The sequence below is a fragment of the Rhinoraja longicauda genome, chromosome 14, assembly GCF_053455715.1.
Source record: "Rhinoraja longicauda isolate Sanriku21f chromosome 14, sRhiLon1.1, whole genome shotgun sequence".
Lineage (NCBI taxonomy): Eukaryota > Metazoa > Chordata > Chondrichthyes > Rajiformes > Arhynchobatidae > Rhinoraja > Rhinoraja longicauda.
The window spans coordinates 32,799,251-32,826,474 of NC_135966.1; the positions used below are offsets into that span (position 1 = coordinate 32,799,251).

The following is a 27,224-nucleotide window of genomic DNA, read 5'->3' on the forward strand; positions in this document are numbered from 1 at the left end:
GGTAGTTCCTATAGCAACGTTTAAGGGACATTTAGACATAGATAGGACAGGTTTAGAGGTACATGGGCCAAACGCGGGCAGGTGGGACTACTGTAGATGGGACATGTTAGTCAGTATGGGTAACTTGGGCCGAAGGGCCTGTTTCCATGCTATATGACGTATCATACCACACACACAGTCAGGAGGGTTACACGCATGTTTATTCAGTCAATACATAAGTTACATGTGAATACATTGGGACATCTACAGTGACAGCACAGCGGTTATGGGAAGCGGAGTCCCGAGCACGGGAGGGGGATAGACGGGCAGAACGGCCTTATTGTCCCAGACCCTGCCGTGCCAACAGCGAGGGGGGAAGGCAGCGTGTTCACCACGGGGAGAGGGGGCAGCCATGCTAGAGCGGCTCCGTCTGTGACCCCTCTGCCTCCCGTCTGTCTATCTGGGACCCTGACTGTTTAAGACCTCTTCTGTCTCCGTCGACTTCGTGTCTGTCCTCCATCTGTCTAGCAACTCGTCGGTCCGTCCGGGACAGCGTCTGGCCCCGTCTATCTGTCTGGGACCCTATCTGTTTTGCATCTTGAGACCCCGTCTGACTGACTGAGACTGATCAGTCCACATGAAAATCTGTCTGAGACACATCTGGTCTGAACTTCAGCTGGTGTCTGGGAGCGGGGACAGACGCAGCGGTGGTGGCCCGATGCACCGGGGCTAAACAGTGAGCTATGTGCCATGCTGGGGATGGGGGACAGAGCTAAGGGACGGGGAGAGGAGAGGGGTGAGGAGAGAAGAGGATGGGGATAAGGAGGAGTGGGGCGGTGTACGTACAGCAGAGGAGGGAGGATGGGTGAAAAGGAAGGGGAGGGGAGAGAAGGGAGGAGTGAGGGTGTCGGGAGGAATAACAGAACCAGTGTGAATGGGGAGGGGAGGGATGCGGTGGTCACGGGGAGTGAGGAGGGGAGGATGCGGTGGTTACGGGGGGAGTGAGGGGGGAGGGATGCGGTGGTTATGGGGAGTGAGGAGGGGAGGGATGCAGCAGATGAGGAGGTCTGACCCCCCCTCCCTCAGGGAGCGAGGGGGCCAAGGGTGAGTTGGAGGGTCTGTGTGAGCCACACGGTGTCAGGGGGGGAGTCGGGCTGGTCGGGGGGACGCAGGGGCCCAGGGGGGGTGGGGAAGTTGTGTCGGAGCCGGAAGCTGATGGTGACGGGACCGCAGTCGTTCTGGGGGACCACCCGCACGTACACGCCCACCTTGTTGGCCTTGCGGAACGCCACCACGCTGCGGGAGAGAGAACGGGGGGGGGGTTAGCGGGGTGACAACTCCAGAGACCCCGCGCTCTCTAACCCCTCTCCCTGTGCTCCCTCCCCCCACACCTACCGCACTCTGCAATCTCCCCTTTCCCCACTCTCCACCCCGCACTCCCCCTCTCCCCCTGCGCTCACTCCCCCACGCGCCCTTTATCCCCTGCTGTACTCTCCCCTCTCAACCCTGCCCCTTCCCCCTCCTCTGCTCCTGCACTCTCCTGCTCTCCACCTCATCTCACCCCTCTCCCTGCACCCACCAACCTCCCTCCCTTGCCTTGCCTCCCCTCCCCCTCCCTCCTTGTGTCGATCCCTCTGCCTTCCCCCTGCGCTCCCCTCCACTCCGCTCGCTGCCCGTCCCGCACTCACTCGGGGTGGTCGTGGAACTCCTGCGGCTCCGACAGCTCGTCGTACTCTGCCGCCGCGTCCTTCCCCGCCAGGACAATCTCATTGGAGGGCAGCACCACCTGTAGGGACAACACAGCCAACCAGAGAGAGAGAATCAGAGAGGACCAAGTCATGGCAGCCAATTACAAGGAGGGCCGAGTTACAGCAGCAAATCAGAGAGGGGACGGGGCGCGGAGAGGCGATGTCTCGGGTCCGGACCCTTCTTCAGACTGATGGAGTTGGGGGTGGGAAAGCTGGACGAGAGGTGGGGATGGGACACAGCTTGGAGAGTGATAGGTGGATAAAGGGGAGGGGGTAGAAAGACAGAAGAGGTTTTGAACTGGGAGGTGGGTCTGAGGGAGAATCCTTTCACGCAGAGGGGGGTTGGGACCTGGAGCACACAATGTTTAAGCATCATCTAGATCTACTTCCTCAGAATAATTAGAAAGCATTTCATCAGGATGCATCACAGCCTGCTTTGGGAACAGTTCCATCCAAGACCGCAAGAAATTGCAGAGTGGTGGACACAGCCCAGACCATCACACAAACCAACCTCCCTTCCATTGACTCCATCTACACTTCACGCTGCCTCGGCAAGGCCACCAGCACAATCAAGGACCAGACTCACCCCGGTCACTCCCTTTTCTCCCCTCTCCCATCAGACAAGAGGTATAGACGTGTGAGAACGCACACCTCCAGATTCAGGGACAGTTGCTTCCCAGCTGTTAGCAGGCAACTGAACTATCCTATTGCCAACTAGAGAGTGGTTCTGACCTCCCAACTACCTCACTGACCCTCAGACTATTTTTAAATCGGACTTCACTGGACTTTATCTTGCACTCCACGTTATTATCCCATATCTGTACACCGTGGCAGACAGCACTGAAGCTATTTTATGCCTCAGCGCTATGTCCAAATGGCAAGCCTAAAATAACACCAAGCTTGAGATTTCACAACCAACACACTTTATTTGAGCTGGTGTGGACAGCTCGAATGGAAGATAAACAGGATCTTTGTCTCGCCGAGACCCAGTGTGCCAAGCAGACATCCTGTTATTGCTGCAGAAAATAATCTAACTCCATTAGAAGCTAAAATCTGCCAACACAAACACAATCACATGCAGATCACATTATTTTTTGGATACAGTGAACTGCAGATGCTGGTTCATTAAAACAATGCTCAAAACGTGTTTAGTTTAGAGATACAGTGGATTAGAGATAGATTCTTAATTTGTATATCTTTGTGGTATGGGAGGAAATTGGAGCACCTGGAGAACACCCACGCAGTCACAGGGAGAACGTACAAACTCCGCACAGACAGCACCCAGAGTCAGGATCGAACCCGGGCCCCAGGCACTCTGAGGCAGCAGCTCTTCCGCTGCGTTACGGTGAAACCCGGAGGAGGGGAGAGAAGGACTGCGTTACCTTGGCAGTGCTGTCGACAACGTCAGAGTCGGACTCCTCGCTCGGCAGCAGGGTCACGTGGGTGAGATTCTCCACCGGGTTTGTCAGGGTCAGAAGCACCTGACTTTCCTGAAACAAGAGGCATCAGCAACATCAAGGGCTGACCCAGCTCCCCACCGCTGTCTGACCTCGCCCCCATCTTTGGCATTCCTCAACCTCCACTCCCTACACTCAACCCTGGGGAAAGGCAGGACTAACCCCGTCCCACCAGAACACGATGGGCCAAAGGGCCTGTTCCCCCACGCTTTGTCCAGGATTGTTTTCCCTGGAAAGTCAGAGGTTGAGAGGAGACATGATAGAAGTATACAAAATGATGAGAGGCATAGCTAGGGTAAAGACGAAGACCCCTTCCCCCAGTGTGACCCCGGTTCAATCCTCACCTGCGCTGCTCACTGTGTGGAGCTCCCACAATCTCAGGGGTTTGGGTTCTCAAGGAGAGTATAAGAATCGGGAAGTCACGATGCAGCTTTGTCAAAATGTGGAGTTTTGCGTGTGTTTTTGGTCGCCCCCATTACAGGAAGGATGTGACGAGGGTGTAGTGGAGGTTTACAAGGATACTGCCTGGATTACGGGGTATTAGCTACAGGGAGAGGTTGGACAGACTTGGATTGTTTTCTCTGGAATGCTGGAGGTTGAGGGGAGACCTGATAGGAGTACATAAAATTATGAGATGCATAGATAGGGTAGACAGTCAGACCTTTCTCCCAAGGTAGAAATATAAAAGACTAGAGGGCATAGATTTAAGTGAGAGGGGCAAAGTTTAAAGGATAGACCAAGTGGACCCATTGAGCCCAAACCTGACCTGCATTGGTGCTGCACCCTCTCCTCCCTCCCCCTCCCTCCTCTCCTCCCCCTCCCTCCTCTCCACCCCGTCCCCTCCTCCCTCCCTCTCCCTCCCACTCCATCCCCCTCAACCCCCCTTATCCTCCCTCCCTCCCTAGGAGATAGATTTAAACTTTAAAATGTGAATAACTAAAAATATAACACCGATTTCAATGAAACTTCTTCCATTAGCACCAAAGGGACGACGGTGAGGAAGGTGGGCCTAAAATTGTCACGCTATCATGTACCGTTTTGGCTGGAGTTCAGGAACAAACAAACAAACAAGAGTTTTAGTATATAGATGTGCGGGGCAAGTTTTTTTTTTACACAAGAGGCTGATGGATGCTTGGAACGCACTGCCAAGGGTGGTGGTGGACGCAGATACAATAGTAGCGTTTCAGAGGCTTTTGGACAGGCAAATGGATATGCAAGGAATGGAGGGATATGGGTCAGGTGCAGGCAGAGATTAGTTTATTTTGGCATCATGTTTGGCACAGTCATCATGATCTGTTCCTGTGCTCTAGTGTTCTATGTTCTAAAGCAGACTGCTGGCAATCAATCAGCACTTTCTCTCCCTTCAGACGCTGCCTGACCTGCTGCGTATTTTAAGTGCAGTCTGGTTTTTAATTTCGGAGTTGAAGCACCCATGGTAGACAATAGGTGCAGGAGTAGGCCATTCGGTCCTTCGAGCCAGCACCACCATTCAATGTGATCATGGCTGATCATTCTCATTGCGTCGGGCCTGGAATTGTACTTGCCTTCATGAAACGCAGGTTGGGAATGGTCAGAATCCGCACCTCTGGAACGTAGTTACTGCAGAACAAAAAACAAAGTTGTGCCATTTCATTTAGGGTGCTGTCTCATGGCCACAGAAGTGCCTCATCTGGCCTATTCACTACATTCTCAGGGCTTCTTCTGGGGGGGGGGGGGGGGGGGGAGGAGGGGGATTTTAAATGTGCTCTCGTCACTTTATCCGGATTAAAGGAAATGCCAGATTACCAGCTGCCGGATACTGAAACCCTGAGATCCAGCTTCATTTTTAGCGTGCCATGCAGCAGGACTGGGTGCTGATCAGTGACTCCAAACTCTTTGTACCCAGTGACGTCACAAACCCCTTGGCCCAAGCCCTCCCATGCAAATTCCCATGCAAACTGTCTCCCTCCAGCCCACACAAATTCCCTCCATTCATCGAGTGATACATGGATGAAACAGGACCTTCGGCTCAACTTGCCCACACCGGCCAACATGTCCTAGCTACACTCGTCCCACGTGCTTGTGTTTGTTCCATGTCCCTCCAAACCTGTCCTATCCATGTACCTGTCTAACTGTTTCTTAAATGTTGGGATAGTCCCTACCTCGACTACCTCCACTGGCAGCTTGTCCATACACCCACCACAAAAGTTCACTTGCACCTCCTCCAAGCTCATCTACTGTATCCGTTGTTCCAGATGTGGACTCTTGTACATGAGCGAGACCAAACGTAGACTGCGCGATCGTTTTGCGGAACACCTTTGCTCAGTCTGCCTGGACCTACCTGATCTCCTGGTTGCCAAACACTTTAATTCCCCTTCCCATTCCCACACTGACCTTTCTGTCATAGGCCTCCTCCATTGTCAGAATGAGGCTAAACTCAAATTGGAGGAACAGCATCTCATATTTAGCCTGGGCAGATAACAGCCCAGGGGTATGAATATTGATTTCGCTAACTTCAAGTAACCCCTGCATTCCCTCTCTCTCCATCCCTCCCCCACCCAAGTCACACCAGCTTTTCGTTCTCACCTTGCAAACCGCTAACAATGCCGTTTCCTTTATCATCGTTGTTTTTTTGCATATCTTGCATTCATTTGTTCTATATCTCCACATCATCGTCCATATCCCTTTCCTGTGACTTTCAGTCTGAAGAAGGGTCTCGAGCCGAGATATCACCCTTTCCTTCTCTCCAGAGATGCTGCCTGTCCCGCTGAGTTGCTCCAGCATTTTGGGGCTAACCTCACACATGTGCTCGGGGGGGGGGGGGGGGTTAAACTCCAACTGCCGTTTCTCCACCCATTTCTGCAGCTGATCTATAATCCCACTGTTTACATTGAGAGTCTTCTTCACAGTCCCCAGCAATCTTGGTGTCATCTGCAAACTTATTGAGCAACCTGTCTATGTTTACGTCCCAAGTTATTTGTTTAGTTTAGAAATACAGCTTGGATACAGGCCCTTCAGCCCACCGAGTCCGTGCCGACCAGCGATCACACCGTACACTAGTCCGCGCCGACCAGTGATCACGCCGTACACTAGTCCGTGCCGACCAGCGATCACGCCGTACACTAGTTCGTGCCGACCAGCGATCACGCCGTACACTAGTCCGCGCCGACCAGCGATCACGCCGTACACTAGTCCGTGCCGACCAGCGATCACGCCGTACACTAGTTTCCTACTCACTAGGGATAATTTACAGAAGCCAATTACCCAACAAAACTGGACATCTTTGGAATGTGGGAGGAAACTGGAGCACCCAGAGAAAACCCACACGATCTCAGGGAGAACGTACAAACTCCGTACAGACAAAACCCTGGGTGAGGATCGAACCCGGGTCTCTGCCACTGTAAGGCAGCAACTCCGCAGATCACTGCGAAACCCCATTGGTCACTGATCTGCAGCCTGACTATTGACCTTCCACCACAACCCTCTATCAGTAAGCCAGTTCCACATCCATAATTCGACCTGTTCAACTATAATCCTAGCAAACAGTGGTTGCACAATGCAGCTAACATTTATGGTGCTAAAGAGGATTTTAAATAGGCACATGGATATGCAGGGAATGGAGGGATGTGGGTTACATGCAGGCAGATAAGAGATGATCTTATAAAGTCTTATAAAGCTGCATCATGACTTCTTGACTCTTATACTCTCCCTGGAAACCCCAATGAGATTATGGAAACACCACACAAGGAACAGGGGAGGTGAGGATTGAATTGGGGTCACTGGAGCATTTCCAGCATGGATACTGTGGGCTGAAGGGCCGGTTCCTGTGCTGTACTGTTCGGTTTCTCCGGCTGATTTCCAAAATGTGCAGGTTGGTTGGTTAATTTGACAAGCAAGTTTAGTCAAGTGTGCTGATGTAAAAATGTTTAGTTTAGAGAGAAACAGTGTGAAAACAATCCCTTTGGCCCACCAAGCCAACGCCCACCAGCAATCACCCCATACACTAGCACTATCCTACACACTAGGGACAGTTTATAATTTACAGAAGACAATTAGCCTACAAACCTGTACGTCTTTGGAGTGTGGGAGGAAACCGGAGCACCTGGAGAAAACCTATTCGGTCACAGGGAGAACGTACAAACTCTACACAGACAGCACCCGAAGTCAGGATAGAATCTGGGTCTCTGGTGCTGTGAGGCAACACCTCTACCGCGGCGCCATCCTGCTGCCGTTATTTGCAGCAACATAACGTCCTGACTTCTGTACTTGATTCCCTGACAGATGACAGCCAACACACCAAAAGCCTTGTTTAGTAACCACTATCTTTACCTGCGATGCTACTTTCAAGGAAAATCTACAACTTAGATTTTAACTCTAATCTTTGAGGACAGCACAGCACCACAGCGGGTAGAGCCATTGCCTCACAGAACCAGTGATCTAGGTTCATCTATGGGTGCTGTTTGTGTGGAGTTTGCACCTTCTCCGTGACCATGTGGGTCCTCCGGGTGCTCTGGTTTCCTCCCACATCCCAAAGACATGTGGGTTTGTAGGTTAATTGGCTTCTGTAAATTGCCCCCCTTGTGTGTAGGGAGTGGATGGGAATATGGGATAACATAGAACTAGTAGAGCGGGTGGATGGCATTGAATGGAAGGATGAATATTTGCCAGATATACTTACACTGCGACCAGCTGGATCTTGAACTTGATGGATGTTGGGTTGAACTCGGGCTTGCTCAAGTTGTGTTCACATTTCTACATCACACAGGAGCGAGGACGCAGGGTAGGGAAGGTGGGGTGGGGAGGGGGGACGAACAGCAAGGAGAGAGAAAGAAGAAATTAAAGTCAAACTGACACACTGCCAAATCTCTCACGTCTGATATTAAACATAACTCAAACTGCATGCCACATGACTAGCATCGATTTGGTTCATTTTAAACCATGATTGCTTAGGCGTTTAGAAATATTGTTCTCTTCAAGGTTATTTTAGCACCACCATGGTATAATTTAATACAACTGGAAAACTGTCTGAAGAAAGGTCCTGACCTTAAACGTTATCGATCCAAGCTCTCCAGAGATGCTGCCTTGCCCTCTGAATTACTCCAGCACTGTGTCTTATCTTTGGAAAAATGTCTTGCTCAGCAAAAGAAACACATACGACAGTGGCTTTTCAGAGGCTATTAGATAGGCAAAACAAGATACAAAGTGCTGGAGTAACTCATCCAGTCAGGCAGCATCTGTGGAGGGAATGGACAGACAATGTTTTAGGTCAGGGTCCTTCTTCATCTGTCCGAGGATCCTCATCAAAAACCTCACCCATCCTTTTTCCTCCACGGATATTGCCCAGCCTATGTATAACAGCCTATACTTACAAAGAAGACTTAATTATTACTAGAATATATACACAAACTGCTGGAGTAACTCCGTGGGTCAGGCAGCATCTCTGGAGAAAAATAGGTGACGTTTCAGTTCAAGACTCTTCTTCAGACTCTATTGAGGTCAAGGGGAGGGGGGTGGTGAAAACACGACAACGGTGGGGGTTGGGGTCAGAGGGGGGCAGGGGAGTGGACAGAGGTTGAGGCAAGGTCCTGTGGAGGGTTAGTGGGGGATCAGAGGGGGGGGGGGTTGAGGATTAGAGCATAGGTGGGGGGTAGTCGGTGTAAACTGGTTTACTTTTACCTATCCTGCTACAAGACAAGTATTACTAGTCTTATTCTGCGTTTGTGGATGAAGCTGGTATGATCAACTTTATGATGAAAACTGGTTTTAGCAAGATAAGAGAAGATTGGCATGCCATGTTTAAGATGGAAAACCACTTTGCCTTATCTGCAAAATATCAAGCATTCATGACAAAACGAACTAGGAACAAGCGAGCTTTGACTGACGCCTCTCGAATGAGATGTTCTTTTAAAGGAAACAAGATAATTGCAGTAAACGCATGGCTAGGTAGTCAAAAGTGCTGATCTCGTGTTTGTTCAGGACCTGGTCAGAAGCAGTTTTATTATTTACCAAGAACCGCTCACATTAACGTCCGTATTCTGATGTGAGCATTTGTTAAGGATATTACAGGAGTGGCTGCAGTGTTACAGCCAAGTTAAACAAAACCTAAATGAGCTTTAATTGCAAAAGGACATTAACAGACTGGTGCCTTGAGTGCAGTCCAAGCAGTCATGTTTAATATTTCCCAGCAACTTTATAACGTGAGAAATTAGGCATGAAAAGTTTTAGATTAGTTTAATTTAGAGACAGCGCAGAAACAGGCCCTTCGACCCATCGAGTCCACGCCAACCAGCGATCCCCGTCCACTAGCACTATCCTACACACTGGGGACAACTTACAATATTTATTGATGCCAATTAACCTACAAACCTGGACGTCTTTGGGCTGTGGGAGGAAACCGGAGCACCCGGAAACACCACATCCGGTCACAAAGAGAACGTACAAACTCCCTGCAGACAACATCCGTGGTCAGGATCAAACTGGGTCTCTGGTGCTGTGAGGCAGCAACTCTACTACTGCGCCACCCCAAGCCTCGTGCAAGCCTTTAAAACACAGATCAATAGAACCGTACGGCATAAAAACAGACCCATCATCCCAGTCTGTGCCAAATATAAATACTGAACGTGATCCATATCCCTCCATTCCCTGCACATCCCTACCTATCTCAAAGCTTCTTAAACACCACTATCGTATCTGCCTCCACCATCACCCCCACAACGCATTCCAGGCACCTACCACCCTCTGTGTAAAAAAAAAACTTCCCCCCACATCTCCTTTAAACTTTGCCTCTCTCACCTTAAAACTATGCCGTCTGGTCTTGGACATTTCCATCCTGGGGAAAAAGGTTCTGACTGCACACCTCTCAGAGTTTTACATACTTCTATCAGGTCTTACCACAACCTCTGACATTCCAGAGAAAACAATCCAGGTTTGTCCAACCTCTCTCTTTCTGTAGCTGAAACGCTCTAATCCTGGCACCATTCTGTTAAACCTTTGTACCCTCTCCAAACGCTCCACAACCTTCCTGTAAAGGGGTGACCAGAACTGCACAAAATACTCCAAATGCAGCCTAACCAAAGACCTATAGAGCTGCATCGTGACTTCCTGACATATATATAAATATATATGTGTGTGTGTGCTTGTGAGTATGTGTATATATACACACTGAATCCAGAAAGGCTCTGGAACCAAGGGTGCAGGAAAATCGGTGGTGGACCTGCGCCATCATCTCACCCATGTAACAAGGTGAATGGGTCTGGATGTCACTCTAGACTTACCCGACAACGCAGAGAGCGTTTTATGAGGAGATGCTTGTGTTTGGGATACAGCTGGGAGGCATTGATGGGCTGGAAGTCTGGTTGCAGCAGTCGCTGGTGAAGGGTTGTCACTGAAAGGTAAAAAAAGAAATGATCCGGATGATTTAAAACCCGACCCCGAAACATCACCTATCCATGTTAAGACTTTAGGCTGTACTTTAGAGATACAGCATGGAAACATGCCGTATCGAGTCCGTGCCGACCAGCAATCACCCTATACACCAGTTCTATCCTAAACATTATGGACAATTTACAGAAGCCAATTAACCTTCAAATCTGCACGTTTTTGGAGGGGGGAACCCACACGGTCACAAAGAGAACGTGGAAACTCCACACACAGACAGCAGCCGAGGTCAGGGACGAAGGTCGGCTCTGGTGCTGAGAGGTAGCAGCTCTACCCGCTGCACCACTGTGCCAGATGTGGTCAGGGCTCAATGACTGTCCCAGCAATAGTACAGGTCCTCCACCGTTTTTCCGGCAACTGGTGGTCCGGCACCTCCTTAAATCCAGAACAAATTATGAGAACCACTTGAAATCCCACCCTGGAAGTCCCCCCGAAAATGTGGGGCCAAGGCCGGGTGAGGCGGCTGATCTCGACCTCATCGGGGTTGCTGCGACTGATAAGCGGGTTGAATTTGTCTCCTGTGGCCGGGGCTGTGGAACCCCAGCCCTGCCGGAGCCGGCAGATCCGTTCCCAGAGCCGACCTTCGAGGCATGACTTCGCAGCCCAGCATATCAATTCTCCATCTCCTGTAGGCGGACTTGGCTCTTACCCTCGGGCAGATTAATGGGTCTGGTGTAGTAATCCTCAGGCAGAGGTTCCACCTCCTCCAATGCCTGGGCTGACTCGATCTTGATTTCCTTGTGGTCATCTGTTTCTTTCAATCTAGAAGGCAGGAGAAAGGCTAAAGTGTTGGAGTAAGTCAGCGGGAAAGGGACTAATATTTAGTACAAGATAAAGTCCAGTAACATCCGATTAAAAACCGTCCGAGGATCTCCAATGAGGTAGATGGGAGGTCAGGATCACTGTCTAGGTGGTGATGGGATGGTTCATTTGCATGACAACAACTGGGAAAGAACTGTTTGGCGTTAGCTTAGTTTAGTTTCTTATCCGGGTACTGAGGTACAGTGAAAAGCTTTTTGTTGCCTGCTATCCATTCTGCAGAAAGGCTTTTATTGATTACAATCAAGCTGTCCACAGTGTACAGATGCAGGATAAAGGGAATCATGTTTAGTGCAAGATAAAGTCCAGTAAAGTCTGATTAAAAACAGTCCGAGGATCTCCAATGAGGTAGATGGGAGGTCAGGACCGCTCTCTAGTTGGTGATAGGATGAGTGGTCCTGACCTAACATACAAAGTGCTGGAGTAACTCAGCGGGTCAGGCAGCATATTTGAAGAGCCTGGATAGATGATGTTTCGGTTCGGGACCCTTCCTCACTCAAACCAACCCAAAACGTCACAAATTACATAGAATAGCACAAGTCGGAGGTGGAAGCAAAGTCATTGGGTATTTTAAAAACGGATATTGACAGGATCTTGACCAGTAAGGGTATCAAAGGTTATGGGGAGAAGGCAGGAGAATGGGAACGAGAGGGAAAGATAGATCAGCCAAGATCAAATGGCAGAGTACACTCGAAGGGACGAATGCCCCTAATTCCGCTCCTATGAGTTATGAACTCAATCAGACAAGGTCAATGTCCTCTGGCCACACACAGCGTCATACTGCATGGAAACAGACCCTTTGGCCCAACTTGCCCACGCCGACCAGCATGGCCCTCTCTACACTAGTCCCAACTGCCTGTGCTTGGCCCATATTTCTCTGAACATTTCTTATCCATGTAACTGTCTAAATGTTTCGCTAGTACCTGCCTCAACCACCTCCTCTGGCAGCTCGTTTCTTACACCTATCACCCTTTGTGTAAAAGAAAAAGCTGTCCCTCAGGCTTCTATTACATTCCCCCCCCCCCCCCCTCACATGCTGGGGGGAAATACTCACACTGGTCCGGCGAGGCTAATAATTGGAGCGCCAGCTCGCTGTCGCTGCAGTCTGGTACCCAAGCCATACTTGTCCTGAAACACAATGTATCAAAATCAAACCAGCCACCTCCCTGGGTCAATGTTACACGAAACACTGAACAAACATGATCCCACCACGGCAGGGGGAAGGGCACCATCTACAATCAACCAGGTTTACCACCTCCAACACAGTGACCGGTTCACCCCCTTTCCAAGTCTGGGTCCCAACAATAATTTAGGTTATTTCAACCCCAGAATATGGAAATAGGGCTGTCATGCTGAGGCTGCATGAGGTACTGGTCAGACTGCATTACACGTTTTGAGAGCAGTCTTGGACCCTATAACTGAGGAGGGATGTGCTGGCGTTGGAGGGGGTCCAGAGACGGTTTACAAGAATGATCCCAGGGATGATTGGGTTAACGTTTGATGAGCATTTGAAGGCACTAGGCCTGATCTCACTGGAGTTTGGAAGGATATGGGGGGGACCCTCATTGAAACCTACGGAATAGTGAAAGGCCTGGATTGAGTGGATGTGGAGAGGACGTTTCCACGAATTAGTTTAGGACTACAGGGCACAGCCTCAGAATAAAAGGACATACCTAGAATGGAGATGTGGAGGAATTTCTTTAGCCAGAGGGTGGTGAATCTGTGGAATTCATTGCCACAGCCTGCTAAGTCATTGGGTATTTTTAAAGGGGAGATTGACAGATTCTTGATTAGTACAGGTGTCAAAGGTTATGGGGAGAAGCAGGAGAATGGGGTTGAGAGGGAAAGATATCACAAAATGCTGGAGTAACTCAGCGGGTCAGGCAGCTTCTCTGGAGAGAAGGAATGGATGACGTTTCGGGTCGAGACCCTTCTTCAGAATGAAGATAGATCAGCCATGATTGAATGGCGGAATAGATTCGAAGGGTTGAATGTTGTTGCCTCACAGCACCAGAGACCCGTGTTCGATCCTGACTACGGGTGCTGTCTGTGTGGAGTTTGTGCATTCTCCCCATGACCTGTGGTCCAGTTTCCTCCCACACTCCAAGCTTTGCAGGTTTGTAGGCTAACTGGCTTCAGTAACATTGTAAATAATCCCTATAGGATAGTGCTAGTGTACGGGGTGATCACTGGTTGACAGAGACTCAATGGGCCAAAGGGCCTGTTTCCACACTGTATCTCTAAACTCTAAACATAGATTTCCACTACATTGAGAAATCTGACAAAGAAACCTCAAAATGATTAACTTGATTGTATGTACACATGAAACATGCATATACATGACGTCTGACACGTGTCAGAGTAACGGCAAGATGATACATTACCCTTATAGTATGTACACACGAAACATGTGGATAACAACACGCAACCATGCACACACGCCGACCGATTGTGCATACACCAACATATTTAACAGAACCTCTATAGATTTATGAAGTTCACTTGTAAAGATTATTTTTATTATGTCCTGGCATTAAAATAATGGCAACTTCAAAGGCCTGCCCCACTTAGGCGATTTTAATGCGACTGCCGGTGACGAGGCAGTTGCCGAACGTTTGCCGGGGTGTCGCGGGCATGATCGTGAGGAGTCTTCAAACAATCGTAGCAGATCTCGGCGCGTCGCTGAAAAAATTTCCAGATAGAAATTTCTCGGCGACAGCTGGCTTGTCGCCAGGTATCGTTGCTTATTGCGGGCGCTGTCCCCAGGTTTGCTAGGTTGGCACAGATGCATTTAGAAGCACGTAATATTAAATTAAGTAAAGTCATTTGAAGATACCATAAAATACTTGTGTTTAACCAATTTATTTACCGTCAGGACATTTGACAGGTAGATTGGAGGCGACAGTTTGATGGTCAGGTAAGCGTGGGAATTTTGCGATGTTTATGGCCATCAGCGATTACTTTTAAAGTAGACTCCCAACCCAGATATGCAACCCAGAAACCAGATATGCATCTCCCGTACATTTTCAAAGAATGCCCACACTCCGCACAAAAATCCATTTAACCACGTTTAAAATTAAATTCCTTAATACTGCTATTAGTAAACTGGAAGTCAAACCAGTTGATGCCTTGTTACCGTGAAGCCTGGTTTTCAAGTAACACGGGCAAGATGTTATATTTCAATTTAATTTCAAGTAATTATAGACTTGTCAGTGATTTCAGCGAAAATTAGGACGCCGTAGAAGCATTGATAAGCGTGAGAATTTCGCGATGTTTCCGGAGGAGGTGTAATCTCTTAGCCAGGTGCTAGTTTCACAAAAAAAGTAACTTGTATCGACCTGACTCGGCATTGTCGTGGTCGTAGGGTAAAAGAAAATTTCGGCGATCTGCTACGACTTTGACAGTCGCCGGCAGTCGCCTAAAAAATCGCCTAAGTGGGACAGGTCCTGTAAGGTCCACAAACATTTATAAATGGTCACCTTTCAGCCGAGCAGTTGAATTATCCAAAGTTGACTATCTCACCCCTCCCTCCAAGCACACACCATCACTTTCTTGCATGGGGCAACTTCTTGTTGGGAGTAGGTTTATCATTGTTCCCACATTTAAAAAGGGTGCAGCACTCCTGACCTATCATTGACTCCAGCAAAAGGTCAGCCAATGCTCCCGTGGTTTATGAGCCCATACACAGTCATACAGCATGGAAACAGCCCCTTTCACCTGTGCCGACCAAGATGCCCCATCTACGCTAACCCCATTTAGTCAAAAGACTGATGCAGCATGGCAACAGGTCTTATGGCCCAACTAGTCCATGCCCCATCTACATTAGTCCTACCTGCCTGTGTTTGGCCCATATCCCTCTAAACCTCCCTCTATACATGTGTCTGTCCAAATGTCATCTAAATGTTGTTATAGTTCCCTCCTCAACTACGTCTCATAGCAGCCCATTCCATACACCCACCACCCTCTGAGTGAAAAGTTCCTATTAAATTCTCCCCCCCCCCCTCTCATTTTAAACCTATGTCCTCTGGTTCTTGATTCCCCTTCTCTGGGTAATAGACTGTATTCATCCTATCTACCCCCCTTATGATTTTAAAGATCTCTATAAGGACACCCCCTCAGCATAAAGTCCTCGCCTGCACAACCTCTCTCTATAGCTCAGGCCCTCATGTCCTGATGACATCCTCATAAATATTATCAAAGAACACTGGGCAAATGAAAATAAGCAACTCCAACTCACCACCACATGTATAGTGTGTGTCTATACACCAGGAAGAGCAGCAGTATTGAGACAAAAAAAGAGAATCCAACAGTTAAGACAATCAAATTAACATGCACGACCGAAACAGATTTGGTTAGACAATAGTGTTTAAATGCCTCCTTAATGCAGGTATAAGAGAGCTCTCAGCACCTAGTCTTTCCATCACCTTTGGAAACTTTTATTGCTGTTTATCAACATGAAGACCAAAGTTGTGCCAATGAAAGTCAAAGAAGCCATTATGAAACTGAGAAACAAGAATAAAACTGTTAGGGACATCAGCCAAACCTTAGGCTTACCAAAATCAACTGTTCGGAACATCATAAGAAGAAAGAGAGCATTGGTGAGCTTACTAATCGCAAAGGGACTCGCAGGCCAAGGAAGACCTCCACAGCTGATGACAGAAATTTTTTCTCTATAATAAAGAAAAATCCCCAAACACCTGTCCGACAGATCAGAAACACTCTTCAGGAGTCAGGTGTGGATTTGTCAATGACCACTGTCCGCAGAAGACTTCATGAACAGAAATACAGAGGCTACACTGCAAGATGCAAACCACTGGTTAGCCGCAAAAATAGGATGGCCAGGTTACCGTTTGCCAAGAAGTATTTAAAAGAGCAACCACAGTTCTGGAAAAAGGTCTCGTGGACAGATGAGACGAAGATTAACTTATATCAGAGTGATGGCAAGAGCAAAGTATGGAGGAGAGAAGGAACTGCCCAAGATCCAAAGCATATCACCTCATCTGTGAAACATAATGAATTCTGATGTGTATTGACACATCCCATCTGCTCAAGTTCAAACAAATGCCTCAAAACTAATTGGCCGGGCATTCTACAGCAAGACAATGATCCCAAACATACTGCTAAAGCAACAAAGGAGTTTTTCAAAGCTAAAAAATGGTTAATTCTTGAGTGACCGTCAATCACCCGATCTGAACCCAATTGAGCATGCCTTTTATATGCTGAAGAGAAAGCTGAAGGGGACTAGCCCCAAAACAAGCATAAGCTAAAGATGGCTGCAATACAGGCCTGGCAGAGCATCACCAGAGAAGACACATGAATCGCAGACTTCAAGCATGCAAAGGATATGCAAAAAAATACTAAACATATCTACTTTCATTTACATGACATTGCTGTGTCCCTGAAAGGGGGGGGGGGGGACAATGTATAAACACTGCTGTAATTTTTACATGAAACCAAAATATATTAAAATGGCCTTTCTTAAAATCTGACAATGTGCACTTTAACCACATGTGATTTTTTTCTATTACAAATCTCAAATTGTGGAGTACAGAGGCAAATAAATAAATGATGGGTCTTTGTCTCAAACATTATGGAGGGCAATGTAAATGTTAAACAAAGTTCACAAAATGCACAAAGTTCTGGAACTCCTCAGGTTCCTATTAAATCTTTTCCCTCTCACCTTAAACCTATGTTCTCTGGTTCTTGATTCCCCCACCCTATTTATTCCCCTCATTATTTTAAACACCACCTCATATGTTCACCCCTCAGTGCCCTTTGCTCCAAGGCATAAAACGCATTAGCATAGAGAGCTGAACAGCGTTACATTTCAGATCAATGATCTTCCATCAGGACGGTGCTGACAAAAAAAATTAATGAGCCAAATGCTCCTCTTTACTTCTCTCTCTGTAGATGCTTTAGACCTCAGAGATACAGCGTGAAAGCAGGCTCTTTAGCCCACCAAGATCCACCCACCAGAGCACCCGAAGAAAACCTAAGCAGTCACAGGGAGAATGTACAGGTGCTGCACCAACACCACCCTGAGTCACGATTGAATCTGGGTCTCTGGCACTGTACGGCAGCAATTCTACCGCGGCGCCACTGTACCACTTGTAGATGCTGACTGACCTCATAGGTATTTCTGGCATTTTGTGTTTTGATTCAGATTTCTTGCATTCCACTTTAACTTTTCATTTGTATGATCCATCTTATCACTTGCTAGGCTTTATCTCCCCATCTGCTTTCCAGTTTTCAGAAATTACACAGATTCACCACCCTCCAAACAAAATTAATTCCTCCTCATCTCCTTTCTAAAGGTACATCCTTTTATTCCGAGGCTGTGCCCTCTGGTTCTAGACTCTCCCACCAGCAGAAACATCCTCTCCACATCCACTCTATCCAGGGCTTTCACTATTCAGTAGGTTTCAACGAGAACCCCGTTAAACTCCAGCGAATACAGGCCCAGTGCTGTCAAACATTCATCATATGTTAACCCATTCATTCCTGGGATCATTATCATAAACTTCCTGTGGGTGGACCCTCTCCAACGCCAGCACATCCCTCTTCGGATATGGGGCCAAAACTGCTCACAATACTCCAAACGCAGTCTGACCAGCGCCTTATAAAGCCTCAGCATTACATCCCTTTGATTGTAATCATGTGTAGTCTTTTCACTGATTGCATAGCAAGCAACAAAAAAAGCTTTTCACTGTACCTCAGTGCACGTGACAATAATAAACTAAACTAAACAATCCAATCAGATCAGATAATATCAGAGGTAAATGCAATCAAGTCAAATCCATTTGCTTCATAGATGCTGCCTGACTCGCTGAGTTACTCCAGCACTTTGTGTGTTTTTTAAACCATCATCTGCAGTTCTTTGTTTCTCTTTCTCATGCTTTTGTGCAGGTCTAACTGAGCCCCTGATCTGCAGGATTCCAACATCCGCGGTTGTTTGGGTGGAAAGTGGTTTGGTTGTGTAGAGTACACAACCTACACAAGGCTGGTAGAGTACACAACTTACACAAGGCCAACTTCCATGTTGCTCCCAATCAATGGAGCAGAGCAGAACCTCCAAAACATGCTCCTTGATCATTTTAGTTTCTTCACCTCACCTTATATGACAGGAATAAGTCTGTGAAACTGGTGTTAATTGTTGCACTATACATGTACGTTATACAGGACCACCACCAATTTTCCAGCACCCTTGGTTCCAGAGCCATTCTGGATTATCCGTTTTGCCAGACCAACAGAGGACATGACCTCCCATAGGAGTCCCACGGTTCAGGAACGGTTCACCCAAGCCACCGAGAAGCGGACATGCAGTCGGCTGGGAAAGTCAGCTATGGGAACGCATCTGCCGGCTCGGGCTGGAGTGGGCTAATTCGACCCGCCGATCAGCCGCTGAAGTGCCGATAAGGTTGAGTTTGGCCGCCTCACCCGGCCGAGGCGCCACATTTTCGGGGGGACCTCCGGGGAGGGATTTCAAATACACTCTCATAATTTTGTTCGGATTAAAGGAGGTGGTAGACCACCAGTTGCTGGAAAATTGGTGGTGGACCTGTACATGAAACGTCTGCAGGTCCGCAGAAGCTGGCAGACGGAGGAGTGAGTCGGTACCGGTGAGCAGGCTCGATAAAAGGGAACTCACGGAAAAAGCCAAGGGCATGTAGTTTCTACGTCTAACCAGTTTCTTTCGGTCACGTTCAAGCTTCTCTCTTTGTGCCAGTTGGTGGTAATACTCCAGCAGTTTATTGATCTGTAGAGAAAGTTGGAAAGAAATGGTTTTCATTTATAGCACACTGTAATAGGACCCAACAACCATCAGGCTACTGAACACGACTCCTCCAAATAAAACTCCAAACAGCCTCGACTGCACTCAGGATGTGGGGGGCAATGTCTTGGCACGATAGTGTTTGAACTGTATATTGAACTTCCTTTTGTAATTTACTACAAGACCAAGTGGACCCATTGGGCCCAAACCACTCCTGAATTGGTGCAGCACCGTCTCCTCCCCCACTCCCTTTCCCTCTCCCTCCCACTTCCCCCTCCCAAGGGTTGCCTCTCCTTCATTGGTGCAGCACCCTCTTCTCCTCCTCCTCCCTCCCTCCCCCACCCCCCATAATTCCCCTCCCTCCCCCTCTCTTCCCCAGCCCCCCACCCTCCCCCCCCCCCCACTCCCTCCCGGGAGCAACGCGCGGTTGCCATAGCAACCCTCCTCCCAGCCCAGGCAGCCGCCATTGTTGGAGCGGGGGTGGGGGAAGAGTCCTGTCCCATCCCGGAAGGGGGATGTTCAGTGGTAGACGATGGCGGCCCTTCCATTGTTGCTGAGCCGCTGGGCGGCGTGGGGAAGGCACTGAGCCGGCCCAGCGCCAGGCCCAGGCCTCGGCCCCCACCTCCACCTCCGCCCAGCCTCACCGCCGCAGCTGCTGCCTTTCCCCTTGGCCCACCTCAGGCTCGCGGTTACCCGGTCACGTCCAGGTCAAGGTAGCTTCCCCCGGCACCAGGCCTGGCTCTCCCGCCCCCAAGAGACAGGCAGCCGAGCACAGTTCAATGGGCCCCAACTGCACAGGCGCGGACGCGTTTGTTTTGCGCACGCGCGGATGTGGCGGCCATCTTACGTAAGTACCAAATCAACGGAGCCTCAACTGCGCATGCGTGATTTTTTTTAACTTAAAAATGTGAATAACTTTAAAAATATAACACCGATTTCAATGAAACTTCTTCCATAGGACCACGGGACGATGGTAAGTAAGGCGGGCCTAAAATTGTCTCGCTATCTTGTACCGTTTCGGCCGTAGTTCAGGAACAAGCGAACAAACGAGTTTTGGTATATAGATGTGGTCTACTGAGTACAAGCACTCTCCAACGTACGGAAGGGTTATGACTTACGTAATAGTTACATTCTGTGAACCCTTAGGCAAGTCAAATCTTACGTAAGTCAGAATCACTGTCTCCATCCCCTGCCCGAAATAATTCACTGAGTCTAATGAAGAGACCTGACCCGAAACATCCACTATTCATGTTCTCCAGAGATGCTGCCTGACCTGCTAAATTACTCCAGCACTCTGTGTCCACCTGTGTGAGAATACTAACTGTCTCAGAGGCACCCGGCTGCTTCCAGGATACTTTCTGCAGCGGGCGGTCTTCTGGGTAAGCACCGCCGCCATTGCCGGCTTGTTTCTGATGTAAACCTGAATGATCGTACAGTGTTGTGGGAATTAAAGACTGCCAGACTTGTTTATGTAAGTGTGATTTTACGTAAGCGTCTATTGCGTTGGATGGGGAGTGTGTCTGTACTATGTTGTGTTGTTGGAAGTAAGAACTTCTTTGTTCTATTCCGGGACATGGACAATAAAACACTCTTGACTGTTGCCTAACTGATGAGAGTATGACACTGCTGTGCTTGACTTTTACTTCATTGTATTTCGGCATAGCATGACATCCCATGGACATGCAAGTGTGTAGGTTAATTGGCCCTGGTGTGTAACGAGTGGATGAGAAAGTGGGATAACATGGAACTAGTGTGTGGACAGATGATCGATGGTCAGCGTGGACTTGGTGGTCCAAGGGCCTGTTTCCAAGCTGTTCCAGAGCCTGGTGGAGTGTGCCTGGGGCCATGCTGGATCTCTCTATGACTCTGTATGACTATAGCTCAGCAGCAGTCAGTGATGTCTTGGTTGCTACAAGTGGGAGCAGGCACTCACCCTCTGGGTGTGAAGGTTCTCTGGTTCTTGCCATCCTCCGCTGGCTGCAAAAGAAAGAACGTTATTAGCACAGTTCACAGGACATTCCTTTGTGCTGTTGCAAGTAGGGATTTCATTGTTCTGTTTGGGACATTTGACAATAAAATTCTCTTGACTCAGCCTCCAACAATCAAGGGAAAACAAGCCCAGCCTATCCGATGCATACGTATCCAATCTCTTCCCATAACTAATGTCCTCCAATTCAATCAAATATTAACTCTTTTACAGAGATGCTGCCTGATCTGCTGTTTAGAGTTCAGAGATACAGCAGGGAAACAGGCCCTTCGGCCCACCGAGTCCAAGGTGACCATTGATCAACTGTTCACACAAGTTCCATGTTATCCCACTTTCTCATCCACTCAATAACATACCAGGTGAAAATTTTACAAATGCCAATTAGCCTACAAACCTACACGTCTTTGGAATGAGGGAGGAAACCGGAGCACCCAGAGAAAACCCACAGGGAGAATGTACAAACTCCACACAGACAGCACCCGTAGTCAGGATCGAACCAGGGTCTCTAGCGCTGTCAGGCAGCAACTCTACCGCTGCGCCACTGTGCACGTCCAGTGTTCTATGTGCTCGGTTCTCCTTCTACCAGGAAGATGCAACAGAATATCGCAGTACAGAAGATTCATTCGGCTGTCTTCCCCCGTACACAGTTTCTTCCCAGCTGTTAACAGGCAACGGAACTATTCTATCACCAACTAAAGAGCGGTCCTGACCTCCTATCCAAATCATTGGAGACCCTCGAACTATCTTTAATCCGACTTTAAATTGCACTAAATTGCCACCGGGTGGGGTGAGGAATGTGGAGGATGTTTATGTTAAACTTTATTTTATGTGGCTATGTGTCTTGTTGCTTTTTACTTAGTATGGCCGTATGGTAACTCAAATTTCACTCTACCTTAATTGGTACATGTGACAATAAATTGAATCTTGAATCTAAATGTTATTCCCTTTTTCATGTATCTGCACACTGTGGACGGAACAATTGTAATCATGCAGGGTCTTTCGACTGACTGAAAAGCACACCTCAAAAAGCTTTTCAATGTACCTCGGGTACACATGACGATAATGAACTAAACCAATTTCTCCCTCCCTCTTTCCTTCCCCTTTCTCCATTTAACCTTATTCCCTTTATCCTGTATCTGGACACAGTGGATGGCTGGCTCGATTGTGATCATATATAGTCTTTCCATTGAGTGGCTAGCACACAACAAAAAGCTATTCACTGTCCCTCAGAACACATGACAATAAACTAAACTGCATCCAATTCATCTCCCTGCGTCCTTGGTGTCTGGCCTGCTGGTCGGTCCTCACTCACCAACAGATTTGTCTGCCATGCCAACATCCCGGGAGGTCCAGCGACAGAAGCCACAGGCCAGGTAGTAAGCCTTCTTCATGGTGGTCTTGGCCGGGTCATCGGGCAAGGGTGCCGGGATGTTAGTGGCCCTTGTGGAAAGAGTATGCATGCAGCTCGGACAATCAAAGCAGTTGGCACACCTGAAGGACAAGAAGAAAAAAAGAGTCAAGAGTGTTTTCTTGTCATACGTCCCGATGCGGAACAATGAAGTTCTTACTTGCAGTAGCACAAAGTGGCGCAGCGGGTAGAGCTGCTGCCTTACAGCGACAGAGACCCAGATTCGATCCTGACTACGGGTGCTGTCTGTACAGAGTTTGTACTTTCTCCCTGTGACTGCGTGGGTCTTCTCGGGGTGTTCTGGTTTCCTCCCACATCCCAAAGACGCGCAGCTTTGCAGGTCAATTGATAAATTGTCCCTACTGTGTAGGATAGAACTAGCGTACGGAGTGATGTTGGTCGACGTGGACTAAGTGGGCCGAAGGGCCTGTTTCCACACTGTATTTCTAAACTGGTCTAAACTAAGCACACCAGCAAAAGAAAAGTTGAGTAAAAACGAACAATAGTGCAAAATAGACAATAGTGCCCCCCCACCCCAAGTCAATGTCATTCAGAGTTTATTTGGAGGTTGTAGTGTTTAGTAGCCTGATGGTTGGAGGGAAGGAGCTGCTCCAGAACCTGGACTATACAGTTTTCAGGCTCGTGTGCCTTCTTCGATGGCAGAAGTGAAATGAGAGCATGATCATGATGGTGTGGGTCTCTGATGTTGCTGACTGCCTTTTTGAGGCAGTGCCGCCTGTAAATCCCTTCAATGATGTGGAGGTCAGTACCCATGATGGACCAGGCAGTGTCCACCACTTTTTGCAAAATTCTTCATTCCTGCCTCTAAGTAAACATTAGTTTAGTTTAAAAAAAACACAAAGTGTTGGATTAATTCGGATGGTCAGGCAGCATCCTTGGTGAACATGGATAGGTGACATTTTGGGTTGGGACCGTTCTTCAAACCGTTGAAGGGTCCCGACACAAAAGGTTATCCAGAGATGCTGCTTGACCCGCTGAGTTACTCCAACATTCTGTCCAACATCTGCAGTTCCTCATTTCCATATTAGTTTAGAGATGCAGCATGGAAACAGGCCCTTCAACTTGATAAGTCCATGTCGAACATTGATCAATCACCCATTCACACTAGTTCTATGTTATCCCACTTTGTAATCCACTCCTTACACAATAGGGATAACTTTGCAGGGGGCTAATTAATCTACAATCCCGCCCATCTTTGCGATTTGTCGGACTTTACCGGGACGTCACTGTGCCGTCCCATTGCCTTGAATAATCAACATCACTTCTTGCAAATGCATTCAACTTGGTTGCAAGAGACTGGAAGATTATATTCACTATGATGCAATTAGTTGGAAAGATTAAAGCTGATCGTCTTGTTTTAAGAGCAGGCAAAATAGATTGAGATTTCCCAGATCAAAATTGGTATTGATTTATTAATGTCACGTCGACCAAGATACAGTGAAATGCAATCCAGTCAATTATATTGAAAGAAAAGGCACAAAGTGCTGGTCAGGCAGCACCTGTGAAGGACATGGATAGGCGATGTTTTGGATCTGAAGGGTCCCAACCCGTAATGTTACCTATCCATGTCTTTCACAAATGGATAGAACCCCTCATGTTCCTATTAAACCTTTCTCTCCTCAGCTTCTTGAGGGGATGGTAGAGGCAGGGTCTCTTACCACGTTTCCACCCTGGGACAAAGTTTCTGCCTGTCTGCCGCAATCTTGCAGTCCAACTCGACGGCAGTCAAAATAATCCATTTTTAACAGCAGTGACCTGGTTTACAGAGAGAACACACACCTGTTCTTTTTCAGTTTTGCTTCAGCTGAGGGCATGTTTTCCAGGCAACTTGGGCAGTAATGGGAATCCACCTGCAAAGAGAAAAATAAATATTCGGAGTCACACAATCATGTTTGTTGAGTCACAGGAGCAGAATTAGGCTATTTGGCCCATCGAGTCTACTCCACCATTTGATCATGGCTGATCTACCTTTCCCTCTAAACCCCCTTCTCCTGCCTTCTCCCCATAGCCTTTGAGAGCCGTTCTAATTAAGAACCTATCAATCTAAAATACCCAATGATTTGGCCTCCACTGCCATCTGTGGAAATGAATTCCACAGATTCACCACCCTCAAACTAAAGAAATTCCGCCTCATCTCCTTTCTAAAGGTACATTCTTTTATTCTGAGGCTGTACCCTCTAGTCCTAGACTCTCCCACTAGTGGAAACATGCTCTCCACATCCAATCTATCTAGGCCTTTCACTATTCGGTAAGTTTCAATGAGGTCCCCCCCCCCATCTTTCTAAACTCCAGCGAGAACATACCCATTGCAGCCAAAACTCACTAACACACTGTAATGCGCTCTCTGCACATCAGTCAAAATACAATAGGTACATCCTACATTGGTAGTGGTATACTACTGTCATGTGTACTGAGGCACAGTGAAAACTCTGGGTAGTACGTAGAAACAAGGAATTGCTGGTTTACACTGAAGATAGACACAAAGTGTTGGAGTAACCCTGCAGATCAGGCAGCATCTCTGGAGAAACAGGGGGGGAGTGTTGGGGATGGGGAGGGCTGTGTTGGGGGGGGAGGTTGGGGATGGGGGGGGGTTGGGGATGGGTTAGGGATGGGGGGGGAGGTTGGGGATGGGGGGGGAGGTTGGGGATGGGGGGGGAGGTTGGGGATGGGGGGGGAGGTTGGGGATGGGGGGGGAGGTTGGGGATGGGGGGGGAGGTTGGGGATGGGGGAGCGGTTGGGGATGGGGGGAGCGGTTGGGGTTGGGGGGGGGAGGTTGGGGTTGGGGGGGGAGGTTGGGGTTGGGGGGGGAGGTTGGGGATGGGGGGGAGGTTGGGGATGGGGGGGGCGGTTGGGGATGGGGGGGGAGGTTGGGGATGGGGGGGGGAGGTTGGGGATGGGGGGGGGAGGTTGGGGATGGGGGGGGGAGGTTGGGGATGGGGGGGGGAGGTTGGGGATGGGGGGGGGAGGTTGGGGATGGGGGGGGGAGGTTGGGGATGGGGGGGGGAGGTTGGGGATGGGGGGGGGAGGTTGGGGATGGGGGGGGGAGGTTGGGGATGGGGGGGGAGGTTGGGGATGGGGGGGGGAGGTTGGGGATGGGGGGGGGAGGTTGGGGATGGGGGGGGGAGGTTGGGGATGGGGGGGGGAGGTTGGGGATGGGGGGGGGAGGTTGGGGATGGGGGGGGGAGGTTGGGGATGGGGGGGGGAGGTTGGGGATGGGGGGGGAGGTTGGGGATGGGGGGGGAGGTTGGGGATGGGGGGGGGAGGTTGGGGATGGGGGGGGAGGTTGGGGATGGGGGGGGAGGTTGGGGATGGGGGGGGAGGTTGGGGATTGGGGGGGGGAGGTTGGGGATGGGGGGGGGAGGTTGGGGATGGGGGGGGGAGGTTGGGGATGGGGGGGGAGGTTGGGGATGGGGGGGGAGGTTGGGGATGGGGGGGAGGTTAGGGATGGGGGGGGGGGGGTTGGGGATGGGGGGGGGGGGTTGGGGATGGGGGGGGGGGGGGGTTGGGGATGGGGGGGGGGGGTTGGGGATGGGGGGGGGGGGTTGGGGATGGGGGGGAACGGTTGGGGGTGGGGGGGGCGGTTGGGGATGGGGGGGAGGTTGGGGATGGGGGGAGGTTGGGGATGTGGGGGGAGGTTGGGGATGGGGGGGGAGGTTGGGGATGGGGGGGGGCGGTTGGGGATGGGGGGGGGCGGTTGGGGATGGGGGGGGGCGGTTGGGGATGGGGGGGGCGGTTGGGGATGGGGGGGCGGTTGGGGATGGGGGGGGCGGTTGGGGATGGGGGGGGCGGTTGGGGATGGGGGGGGCGGTTGGGGATGGGGGGGGCGGTTGGGGATGGGGGGGGCGGTTGGGGATGGGGGGGGCGGTTGGGGATGGGGGGGGCGGTTGGGGATGGGGGGGGCGGTTGGGGATGGGGGGGGCGGTTGGGGATGGGGGGGGCGGTTGGGGATGGGGGGGGCGGTTGGGGATGGGGGGGTCGGTTGGGGATGGGGGGGGCGGTTGGGGATGGGGGGGGCGGTTGGGGATGGGGGGGGCGGTTGGGGATGGGGGGGGCGGTTGGGGATGGGGGGGGCGGTTGGGGATGGGGGGGGCGGTTGGGGATGGGGGGGGCGGTTGGGGATGGGGGGGGCGGTTGGGGATGGGGGGGGCGGTTGGGGATGGGGGGGGCGGTTGGGGATGGGGGGGGCGGTTGGGGATGGGGGGGGCGGTTGGGGATGGGGGGGCGGATGGGGGAGTGAAACCAGTGAGGAGACTGAGGCGGCTCCGCGCTCCCATTGGCCCGGCGGCCTGACTGGCGGCCCTGTGAGCCAATTAGCGCGCAGCTCATTGCCGGAGTGGGCGGGGCGGGGTAACCGACAGTTACTGCGGCCAATGGGCTTGAGGCGAGTTGCGGGTCCGCCCCGCCCCCCAGGCCGGTCTCACTCCCTCCCTCCCCCCATCCCCACCCACCTCATGCGACACGCACTCCAGCGAGCGCAGTTCGTGGCAGTAGCGGCAGAAGTAGAGCTGCGACAGCGGCAGCCGCTGCTGCTTCTCCCCGTCCACCAGGTACACGACCCGCTCCAGCTGCAGCAGCGACGCCATCTTGCCGCGCCCGGGATAGACCCGCCCCGTTCCAG

General features: G+C 50.1%; 1 protein-coding gene across 2 annotated transcripts; it reads right to left on the reverse strand.

Annotated features, from left to right (window-relative positions):
• Nucleotides 1-181: 181 nt before the first annotated feature.
• On the reverse strand, nucleotides 182-27,224 carry dctn4 (dynactin 4). Of its 2 annotated transcripts, XM_078411160.1 has the most exons (14): nucleotides 27,055-27,224; nucleotides 24,386-24,456; nucleotides 22,490-22,668; nucleotides 21,124-21,167; nucleotides 19,068-19,175; nucleotides 15,657-15,677; nucleotides 12,474-12,547; nucleotides 11,250-11,362; nucleotides 10,438-10,547; nucleotides 7,842-7,915; nucleotides 4,729-4,783; nucleotides 3,110-3,217; nucleotides 1,668-1,765; nucleotides 182-1,275 (listed from the first exon to the last, which is right to left on the reverse strand). In XM_078411160.1, exons 1-14 carry the CDS (start codon nucleotides 27,187-27,189, stop codon nucleotides 1,062-1,064), a joined length of 1,404 nt encoding a protein of 467 aa, XP_078267286.1. In that variant the 5' UTR covers nucleotides 27,190-27,224; the 3' UTR covers nucleotides 182-1,061. The 2 variants fall into 2 exon arrangements, with proteins under 2 accessions (XP_078267286.1, XP_078267287.1); XM_078411161.1 differs by lacking the exon at nucleotides 15,657-15,677.

What these genes read in the sequence shown, in the direction of transcription:
- dctn4 (XM_078411160.1), bottom strand. Translation starts at nt 27,189, where the DNA reads ATGGCGTCGCTGCTGCAGCTGGAGCGGGTCGTGTACCTGGTGGACGGG. An exon ending in ACATGCCCTTGGCTTTTTCC is followed by an intron (nt 15,678 to 19,067) that starts GTGAGTTCCCTT and finishes CCTGGTGTATAG; the next exon opens with ACACACACTATACATGTGGT. An exon ending in CACACACTATACATGTGGTG is followed by an intron (nt 12,548 to 15,656) that starts GTGAGTTGGAGT and finishes ATTGTGTTTCAG; the next exon opens with GACAAGTATGGCTTGGGTAC.